Genomic DNA, 11229 nt, shown 5'->3' with positions numbered 1-11229 from the left:
AAGAAGCCTAACAACAAGTGGAGGGTGTGCATAGACTTTCGCGACCTCAACAGGGCCACCCCCAAAGACTGTTATCCTCTACCGCGGATCGATCAGGTGGTGGATTCAACTGCTGACTATGAGAGGATATGCATGATGAACGCTTATCAAGGATATCATCATATACCCTTGGCTAGGGAGGATCAGGAGAAAGTCAGCTTCATAACAGCCGACGGTACTTTTTGCTATACGGTCATGCCATTTGGACTCAGAAATGCTGGGGCTACCTACCAAAGGATGATGGACAAAGTCTTTCGGAGTCAGATCGGGCGGAACGTAGAGGTCTATGTTGATGACATCCTGATCAAGTCCCCCCTGGCGTCCAGTCTAATAAAAGATATAGAAGAAACCTGTGGGACTCTGAGGCAATATGGGGTAAAACTGAATCCCCTGAAATGCTTGTTCGGGGCCAAAGGAGGGAAGTTTTTGGGGTATCTGGTGACTGAACGAGGGATAGAAGCCAACCCTGAGAAGGTTCAAGCACTTCGGAACATGCAAATCCCTCAGAATTTGAAGGAAACACAGAAGCTGGTCGGCAGGATAACAGCACTGTCCCGATTCATCTCCAGATCTGCAGATCGAGCGGCGCCCTTCTTCAAAGTGCTCAGGAAAGCGGCCAAGTTTCAGTGGACGGAAGAATGCACACAGGCCTTTGAGGAGCTAAAGTAATACCTGGAGTCCTTGCCATCACTGTTCAAGCCTGTTGTGGGAGAGCCCCTTTAGGTCTATTTGTCAGCCACCCCCGAGGCCGTGGGGGTCGTGCTGGTTAAAGAGCAGGACAATGTACAACGGCTAGTGTATTTTTTCAGCCATCTATTGAAGGGGGCTGAGTCTCGGTATTCAGCCCTGGAAAAATTGGTTTACGGACTTGTCCTCATGGCTCGACGCCTCCGACCGTATTTTTTGGCACATCCCATCACCGTCCTGACAAATAGTACAATAGGTCGAGCTCTCACCAAGGTGGAGGTAGCAGGTCGGCTTATCAAATGGGCAACCGAGCTAGGGGAATATGATATACAGTATCAGCCCCGAACCGCGATCAAAGCACAGGCTCTGGCGGATTTCTTGACAGAAGTTTATCAAGCAGACTCGGAGGAAGTCTGGAAAATTTATGTAGACGGATCAGCTACCCATCGGGGAAGTGGTGTAGGTGCACTTTTAATATCTCCGCAGGGAGACATTATGCAGCTGGCTGTACGGCTAAATTTCAGAGCTACCAACAATGAGGCAGAGTATGAAGCCCTATTAGCAGGTTTGCAAGCAGCTCGGCATGTGGGGGCAAGCCGAGTCGTAATATACTCGGATTCGCAGCTAGTAACCCAGCAGGTGACCGAACATTTTGAAGCAAACAACGAAAAGATGCAAGTTTACAAGGAAGCCTATGAGAAGATGAGGAAAGATTTTAAAGAGGTCACAGTCACTAAGATTCCCAGGGTTGAAAATGAAAGAGCGGATGAACTAGCTAAAATGGCCAGCTCCCTGACTACTTGGGTACTTGACAGATCTATAGCGCAGACCTTCCTTATAGCTCAGATCGATCTGCAAAATAATCTGGGAGGAGTAATTGATTGGAGGACGCCCATAATAAGCTTCCTCCAACAAGAAATTGTACCCACCAACTTAGAAGAGGCACGCATGCTCAGGAGACAGGCTCATTCTTATGTTATGATTGGAGACCAACTGTACAAAAGGTCTTTCTCCAGACCTCTGCTCAAGTGCCTGAATGTGGAAGAAGCAGACCAGGCCTTGCGGGAGATACACTTGGGGTGTTGTGGCAATCACGCAGGTGGAAGAACGCTGGCTCGGAAAGTGCTATTGGCCGGGTATTTCTGGCCTACCCTGCAGAAGGACGCACAGAAGCTGGTGAATACTTGTTTGTCATGCCAAAGGTACCAGAACCTGACGCACCGACCTACAGAGCTGCTGAGAACTTCTATAGTGTCTTGCCCTTTTGACCAGTGGGGTATGGATATCGTAGGACCTTTCCCGATGGCTACGGGGCAAAGACGTTTCTTGCTGGTAGCAGTAGATTACTTCTCCAAGTGGGTGGAAGCGGAAGCTCTGGCCAGAATCACTGAAGATGCGGTGATCCAGTTCTTATGGAAGAATATCTTTTGCAGATTCGGCTTGCCTCACAAATTGGTGTCGGACAATGGCAGACAATTTCAATGACGCAAAATACAAAATTGGTGCAAGGGGTTCGGCATAACTCAGGCCTTCACTTCGGTGGCTCATCCGCAAAGCAATGGTCAGACAGAGGTAGTCAATCGAGAAATAGTGCGGGGGCTCAAAGTCAAGCTGGATCACACGGGAGGCAGTTGGGTGGACGAGCTGCCGAGCATTTTGTGGGCCTATCGTACGACACCCCGAGAAAGTACATGTCTGACACCTTTCCATTTAGTATATGGCAATGAAGCAGTGGTACCTCTGGAGGTCGGGATACCGTCCGTGAGAAGAATGATGTATGATGAAGGGAACGCAGAGCGACGGCTGGCTGAGCTAGATTTCATCAACGAAATCCGTGAACAAACAGCTGCCAGGTTGGAGGCCTATAGACAGAGAATGAGGCAAAACTATAATAGAATGGTGATCCCTCGATTCTTCGGAGAAGGAGACCTCGTCTGGAAGCAGATGAAGCCCTTAGGGGAAGTGACGAAGTTGGCTCCTCAATGGGACGGACCATACAAAGTTATCAAGAAATTGACATCGGGGGCCTATTACTTGCAGGACGCTCAAGGAAGGAAGCTGGATCGATCTTGGAGTGCTAACTACCTACAACCCTATCGAGTTTGAGGGGGCTGACTCTGTTGACGTAGGCCGGGTCAAGCGAGGGGCGTGGAGACAGTAGGATAGTCAAGTAAAAATTTGAAGAGGCATGTGTACATATAAAAATTTCTCAGTTTAAGTGGCTAGTACAGATCATTTGAAAGGAGCAAAAATCTCATCCGGAAAGCCTTGAATGATTTGGTCGTGATCCAAAAAGTCTGCGGAGGGGACGGACCTCAAGAAGTCTTGTGCATGCAGTTGCCTGATAACTCCAGCCGCCGTGTATGGTACGGACGCAGCAAAGCGTGCCCCAGCCTGGGATAAAAATTCAGGAGAGCTCAGATAGGACCTTTGACTTCGCAGGCAATGATCATCCTCTCCTTCTTGATAGACCGCCAGGGCAGTGGATACTCCTGTCAAAGCCGCCCGAGACTGGGATAGTTCCGCCCTCAGGGCCTCCAGCTCAGCCCCTTGAGTCTCCAACTGTGCCGCCTGAACCTCCAGTTTATTGTTCTTCTCCTGCAGAAGAGTATCCTTGGACTGTATTTCCCGAGCCTGATGGGCTAGCTGTTGCTGATACCCTGCCTCAGATGCAGCTCTCTCCTCCCTCATAGCTCGGAGCTCATCTTTCACCTGTATCAGGGACCGTTTCTGACGGTCGGTCTGATTGGTTAGGGCTTGAATCTCTGCTCGCAAAGCATAACTGGCTTGGGCAGGGTCGTTCAGTTGCAGCTCTAATTCGGAGACTCTCTCCCAGAGCTCTTTGCTTTCATGATGGAGAGTGTGGAAAGATTGGTTCAGCACTAAAGATTCTGCATGAGTCTGGATGGAAGATATAACCCTCAGTTAAGGCAAACTAATACCCAGTGTAAGGTGAAGAGTACTTACTTTAGCCCAGGACTTCGAAAACCTGTCCATCTGGACTAATGGAGGCACGCCACCCATTTGATCCATGCTCTCTGCCCACAAACTGCCGAGGCAGCCTTTCATCATCAGAAGGCTCGTGGGGGCGTCAGGCCGCCGAGCTAGAGCAGCTTCAGAGGGGATGGTGGTCCTGTAACGATGGAGGGCGGAGGAGGAAGGTTGAGAAGGGCCGACGTCAGCACCAGGAGGAGCAGGAGGTGGCTCGGGAACGGGCTCAGTTGGCGCGGGGTTTTGATGATCGCCTGGGCTGTCTTCCTCTGCAGGAGCGGGGGCGGAGCGGAATGCAGCTGGTCTTCCCCTGTAAGGGTTGGGAGAGGCTGCCGGATAAACGAAACAAAAATGAAGAAGGGAGTAGGGTCAGAATCAGCCCACGATGGCCGCAGGGGGTAATATGACAGTAAAAGGAACAAGATTAACCGTCTATAAAGTCAGACCTGGTCTTCGGCGCCGCCTGTGAAGCAGGGGCTGGTTATCAGAGTCAGAGTTATCAGAGCGAGGCTGACCCTGTGAAGAGGCTGCCGCACCCCTATCTGTGGCGCCCCGGCCGGATGAGCTTAGACCTGCGCGATGAAGAGCTGCGCGACCACGTCTGGAGGCCCGGGGGGCTCCTCGGAAGACGCGTCTGGCCAGACGGTCGACTGGATCACGACCCCGACCTCAGCTCGGGGCGGCCGATGAAGGAGAAGCGTTGTGTGAGGCGGGGTTGGAGGTGGGCTGAGGCGTTGCCCTAGATGAGGTGGATCCAAAATGAGGGAGTAGCCTCCTCTCCAAGATCACCCGACCGCGCTGCAGTATTTCCAGATCACTGAGGGGCAAGGGCAGAACCTCTGATGCGCGACTCAAAACCTCAGCTGTAGACACCAACGCGAAGGGTCAGTCTAACAGAAAATAAGCGAAAGGGGGAGCTCAGCACAAACTTACCTAAGGAGTGCGGTGTTTCAGGAGAAGGAGGGCTCAACCTGAAATAAGAAAGTAGGTCGCCAGATAGCAGTCTTGTCAGATTCAGGCGCCAATCCTCCATCTGGGTCGCAGCCACAGTATAAGGAAGGTCCATATGGAAGTCTTCCAACGCCAGAGTCAGAGGCAGCGCAGATTGCCATCGCAGAGGCCAATCCACTTCTTCGGGAAATCGGAGAAAAAAGAATTTTTCCTCCAGTTAGCACTGGGAGGAGGAAGAGGAGAGAAGAAAGCAGTCTGACGGCGAGCTTGGAAGTCAAAAAGACCATCGGCGTGCCGAGCAAGAGCAAAGAAGCAGTGAAAGAGGGGAGCGGACCAGGAAACCTCGCAAACTTCGCAGAGTATTACAAAGCCACATAAAATCTTTATGGAGTTGGGAGTTAGCTGACCTAAGAGGATCTTAAAGTAGCGGCACACTCCAGACATAAAAGGATGCGGGGGTAGACGGAGGCCAGATACAAATTGCTCAGTGAAGAAAGTACAATAACCAAGCGGAGGATCGAAGTACAGGTTCACACCAGTAGGGATGATGGGGTGGAAGATAGTAGGGATTTCATAAGTGTATCGTAGGTCATCCCAATCCAACTCAGCAAAAGTCGAAGCGTCTGGGAAGTGCTCCGCCAACAAGGAGACCCAAGAAGGAGAAGTCATTGCGAAAGAGATTATCTCAGGTGATAGAAAGAACAGACGAAAAGAAGAGGCTTGGGGAAGAAGAAGGATCGCAGCAAGGTCTTGGAGAAAGTCAGTCGGCGGCAGCGACGCTTGGGTGCTCCGTGGTGGCGGCGAACCATAAGGAAAGGGAAGAAGCAAGAAGATACTTATAGGTATTGCGGAGGAAGGACATTTTCGTATGTTGACAACGGACGGTTGATGCAGGGGCGGAAATAGACAGGAAACACCTTGTGATGATCCTCGGAAGTATAACCGGGGGGCATTATGGCAAAGGCAGGGGCTCGAGATACGAAGCGTCCCCTAAGGAGGTCGCTCCAACCAAGACAAAAGTGTACGGAAGAGCCATCAGGAAGACGGGTAGATCAGGTCAGCAGGCTTCAGGGACATGCGAGGTAAAAGTTGGCCCTGGCCGGGCTAGGTATAAAGGCAACTATCGGAGGAAGAGCGACGTAGCCGAACAAAACGAGCAAAATAAGCAAGGGCGAGCAGATTAGCAGAGATCTACCAAAGCCACGGACGACCTACTAAGAAAAGAAACAAGCTAAGGATGCATGAAGGGGAAGCGAGACAATTATCCAGAGTTCAATACGACCATACGAATAAGTACAATCTGGGAAGGTTCAGCATCAACACATAAAAGGTAAGCATTACAACATGGTCCCGACTACATCACATCTGAAGAAGAGGGGGCAGGGTCACTGGAAGCCAATGGAAGGAGCCCGGGGTCGGCTGGCACTATGTCAGAAGATGCAGGATCAGCGGACGCTTCAGATGCAGCAACAGGAGGGGCCTGGACAGAAATATCCCCGGGAGCTGGATCGGCCGCAGGAAGAGGAGCCTCCAGGAGGAAAAGTCCGTCATCAGGTTCGAAGGAAGGGAAAGTGTCCTGCGGCAATTCCCTGGATAGGCGAGCTGTGTCCAGAAAGGTGGCAGGAGGTGCCGAGCGTAGGAAACCTTGCTCGAAGGCCTGCCTAACCCCACCAGCAGCCCTATGACAGAGCAACAAGACCATCCAGCGTCCTAGCTTATGGAGGAAGAAGGAAGAGCGGACGTAGGCCAGTCTGTACGCCATTAGCCGCTCCGATTCGCCAGCTCGGTACGCTTCCAAACTGTTCTTGTTCTCGGCAACCTCGGCGCGGGCCACAGATAAATCGCTCTGGCCTTGAGACACTGCTTCCTGGGCCTTCGATAACTCCGCTTGCAAGGATTGGAGAGTGGCTTGGCAAGCTTCCCACTGAGTCCGCATGGTTGTTTCCCGGCTAGCGGCGGCACTAGCCAGGGCCTGGGCGTCGGCCAACCCCATTTGCAAGAGCTCCTGACCTTGCCGTAGCAGCGTCAGCTCCTCTGATTGGGAGAGCAGCTCTACCTCTTTGGCTTTCAGCTCAGAAACTGTTGCTTGATGACGCTCCGCTTCAGAAGCCAAGGAGGACTCACTTGTCTTTAAGGCCGCCTCCAGCTTCTGTAGTTTATCGAAGGCGGCATGGGAAATGGCCCGAGCAGAGGCCGCAGACTCCCCGGCGTCACGCAGATAAGCATCCAAGCTTCCAAGAGAAGGCTCAGGAGGAGCTGAGGAAGCCGCAGGGTGCTCTAGTTCCTGAAGACGTGCCTTGAGCTCCGCGTTCTCTCGCTGAAGCTTGGCTGCTCGCTGAACAGCGCTCAGACTCGCGGAGCAGGTCTGTAAGTGGCCGGAAGAAGAGAAAGGGGGTTACAGAAACACACGGATACCAGGAAGAAGAAGAGAAAGAGCTTACCGCTACCAGGGAGCGAGCAATTTGATCAAACTCCTCCAAAGGGGAATTGCTCTCCCAGAATTGGTGATTGGCTGATTGCCAGGCGGTAGCCAAGTCCCCATAGAAATCGACCCTACCCATGATGGAAGATAGATCGGCAGCGGGTGCGTAGGCCGGGTCGGTCTTTAAAGGGAGCCTCCAGGAAGCTTCAAAGGCTAGGTCTGCAGAAGGCAGGTTCAGAGTCGGCATGGCCGAGCTCATAGGCACGAGAAGAGGGGAGGCTGAGGGAGCCAGTGAGTTCAGGGGCTGATCGCCAGAGGACGAAAGCGGGGCAGGTAATATGCTCTGGATTGGCACCGGAGTTGTCAGGTCCAACGGCGGGTCTCCCACTTCTAGATCAGAGGCCTTCTCCTGGGCCAAGCTTGTCTCCTGGACCGAGCTCGTATCCGAAGACCTGGAGGGGGAAGAGATAACCGCCACACGTTGGCGACGAGGGGGTGGAAGAGAAGTCGCGATGACCGGGGTCGTCCTCTTGCCCTTGCGTGTTAGGCGCAGCTTCATAGTTGGAGGGAGAGAAGGCACCTGTCCTGCGGGCGATGGCTCAGCCGTAGGTTGATCAGAGATGCGGGGTAGGGCTGAGTCTGTAGGGTCGAGAGCAGGGGGCTCAATAAGCATCGGGGCGTCCTCCGCATCAGAAGTCCGGGGTTCCGAAAGCTGTGGATCGGCGGCAGCGGCGGGATCAGAAGGTAGACCTTGTGTCAGCTCTTCGTTCAGAGCTTGCAGAACGGCCACCGAAGGTGTCTCCTGATTGGCAAAAGAGCGAAGTATGGCGGCCACTACAAGAATAAGAGGAAAAAGCATCTCAGTTAGCGAAGAGCGGCATATAAAAAGTAACATCTTACCAAAAGGAGCTCCGATTTCTGTGGAGACAGGACTAAGACCAAAAGCGTGCAGAATGCCTTCTAGCATCAGCACAGACAGGCGAACAACAACACCTTTCAGCTTGTCCGCAGCTGCGGAGCAGGCAGGTTCATGGACATGCGAAGGGAAGTCCGAAGCGAGGAGAGAACGCCATTGAGAAGGCCCGGTTAAGGGGGCAGGGGGCTTAAGGAAGAAAAAGCGAGATCTCCAGCCTTTATTGGAAGAAGGTAGGTCATCAAAAAACTTATGGCCTGGCTTGGCCTGAACGTTGAATACCCCTGCTTCGGCCCACCGGAAGGAATAGAAGTGATGGAATAGGCTGGCGGTCAAGGGAATGTGATAAATGCGGCACAAGATGATGGTTCCGCAGACGGCTCGGAATACATTAGGGGCAAACTGAGAGATACCAATACCGCAATACTGACTCAACTCGGAGAAAAAAGGATGCAAAGGAAAGCGAAGACCGCCTAAGATTTGATCCCTAAAAACAGTGATAAACCCTTCGGGAGGAGAAGAAGGATGCTCATTTGGTGAGGGAAGACGAAACTCATATGCGGCGCCCAGCCCCAAGTTAGATTGTAGTGAAGACAGGTCGTGATGGTCTAAATCAGATATGTAACGTGAATACCAGAAGAGTTCCTTACCATCCATGATTATGAGGAGTAAGCAGGCGAGAGGGATGAAGACAAGAGGGGTCACAGGTCGGGCGCAAGCAGGAGAACGAGGAGTTGCACTGCCAGAAACGGCCGCGAACGAAGGGAGGAGGATAGCGAAGCGTCGAAGTAAGGAGAGCTAACTGCCCTTAGGGTTTATAAAGCCCATTCATTCCTAGGAAACATCGAGAGTCGAGCCGAGTATCTTTTGGGGTAACGCGCCCCAGCGCCGTCTGATGGGAAATAAGCGCCGAAGGGTGCAAAAAATGGTCAGAAGCTGGCGTCAGGAGGCGTGCGCAGTAAAGGCGTCGGACAGGTGTCATCGCGAGAAGAAACGCATTAAAGATCGACAAGGCAAGGTAATCATGAAGGGGCGGGGCCTCAAAAAAGAAGCATTCTTCGTGAATGGCTCAAGGCTAGGCGGGAATTTTCGTGAAGCTGCAGAAGCCAGGCAATTCAAAAGGGTCGCAAGTAAGACAGGGTAGGACAGTGGGAGTGATTGCCAGATCAGAAAAGTAGCAAGCAGGCCTGTGGGGGTGTTGCTTGCTCGGACCATCCGGGCAAGTAGCCATGCGTAGATAGCCCCTGATCTGAGCAGCTAACCGGGCGCGTCGCGAGAACTGTGGGGTCATCATAAGCTGCAAGGGCACTGCGGCCCAGGGGTTGAGTAAGGTTTCTACGCTCCCTGCTCTATTCTTAATTCTATATCGTACATAGTGCAATTGCAGGAAGAAATGCGACGCGCAAAGCCAACAATAATGACCAGATCAACCAAAGCAATCAGGTCGGCACGGGCGAGACGAATGAAGGCGAAGAAGAGCAATGCAAATGTGCCTTTGCCGTTTGGAGTTATTACTGGTCTCGGACCAGCGCCATCGCCACCGGTCTCGGACCGGAGTATCATTACTGGTCTCGGACCAGCGCCATCGCCACCGGTCTCGGACCGGAGTATCCCAGACTCTCGCCCCAGTGCGAGTTATAAGTGAGCTCTGCTCTCACGACCAACGACCTTTCAGGTCGGCTCCCATGCGAGAATTAAAAGTGAGCCTTGTGCTCACGCCCAACGACCTTTTGGGTCGGTAGTCCCAGACTCTCGCCCCAGTGCGAGTTATAAGTGAGCTCTGCTCTCACAACCAACGACCTTTCAGGTCGGCTCCCATGCGAGAATTAAAAGTGAGCCTTGTGCTCACGCCCAACGACCTTTTAGGTCAGTAGTCCCAGACTCTCGCCCCAGTGCGAGTTATAAGTGAGCTCTGTTCTCACGCCCAACGACCTTTCAGGTCGGCTCCCATGCGAGAATTAAAAGTGAGCCTTGTGCTCACGCCCAACGACCTTTTGGGTCGGTAGTCCCAGACTCTCGCCCCAGTGCGAGTTATAAGTGAGCTCTGCTCTCACGACCAACGACCTTTCAGGTCGGCTCCCATGCGAGAATTAAAAGTGAGCCTTGTGCTCACGCCCAACGACCTTTTAGGTCGGTAGTCCTGCACTCGCCCGGTCACGAGTTATAAGTGAGCTCTGCTCTCACGACCAACGACCTTTCAGGTCGGCTCCCATGCGAGAATTAAAAGTGAGCCTTGTGCTCACGCCCAACGACCTTTTGGGTCGGTAGTCCCAGACTCTCGCCCCAGTGCGAGTTATAAGTGAGCTTTGCTCTCACGACCAACGACCTTTCAGGTCGGCTCCCATGCGAGAATTATAAGTGAGCCTTGTGCTCACGCCCAACGACCTTTTAGGTTGGTAGTCCCAGACTCTCGACCCAGTGCGAGTTATAAGTGAGCTCTGTTCTCACGCCCAACGACCTTTCAGGTCGGCTCCCATGCGAAAATCGAAAGTGAGCTCTATCCTCACGCCCAACGACCTTTCAGGTCGGCCCCTACGCGGGAATCAAAAATCAACTCCCCTGCGAAAATCATAAGTGAGCTCGGCGCCCACACCTGACTACCTTTCAGAGGGATATGCCTCACATTGAGCGGAGCGTTTTCAAATAATCAGGTCAGCTACATCTGGCTTCATTTTAGCTCCTTTATGCAAATTGCAAATATACAGCAAATATGCAAGGCACGGAATGCGGGAGGCCATCTACCCTACCTCTAAAGCATCAATGTTAAACTGCGAAATCAGGTTTTGCACGTTCATTGCGGTTTTAATTCTCAAGTAATATGTTGGTTTTATTATCCAAAATTCATACATGAAAAGGAATCATGATGCGACTCTTGGCTCTTACATACGGGCCAGTTTCTAAGAACACTTGCTAGATGAAATTTGAGCAGGAAAGACTACGTCGGAAAAGGACAGATATACGAGTACAACAGCACAGTTCAATAAGTAGGCGATACAGCTAAGGCTACAAGAGGGAACGTTTTGCAGCGAAGGAGCCACTGAGACAACTATGGCCCGAGCTAGTTTAACTCGGGGAAAGGATTGGTCATGGAGAATGAGCACTGCCGTGTGAAGAAATGTCTGGGGACTCAGGAGCCTCCGGGGCGTTCAAGGCTCGAGCCAGCTGCGCGTGGAGGGAGTCCATGACTGTTTGTTGCCGGGCGATCGTGTCTTGCTTGTCGTCAAGA

At 52.3% G+C, this 11229-nt stretch overlaps 1 protein-coding gene across 1 annotated transcript; it reads right to left on the bottom strand.

The window, feature by feature from the left end:
- Positions 1-2548: 2548 nt before the first annotated feature.
- On the bottom strand, positions 2549-4829 carry LOC121990961. The gene is made up of 5 exons (XM_042545002.1): positions 4689-4829; positions 4147-4180; positions 3912-4046; positions 3041-3566; positions 2549-2588 (listed from the first exon to the last, which is right to left on the bottom strand). The coding sequence occupies exons 1-5, from the start codon at positions 4827-4829 to the stop codon at positions 2549-2551; spliced, it is 876 nt and encodes a 291-aa protein (XP_042400936.1).
- Between the last annotated feature and the right edge of the window lie 6400 nt (positions 4830-11229).

Source organism: Zingiber officinale, chromosome 6B, assembly GCF_018446385.1.
Source record: "Zingiber officinale cultivar Zhangliang chromosome 6B, Zo_v1.1, whole genome shotgun sequence".
Taxonomy (NCBI): Eukaryota; Viridiplantae; Streptophyta; class Magnoliopsida; order Zingiberales; family Zingiberaceae; genus Zingiber; species Zingiber officinale.
Note: the sequence above shows the minus strand (reverse complement) of the source record. Positions and strands in the feature narration are given on the sequence as shown.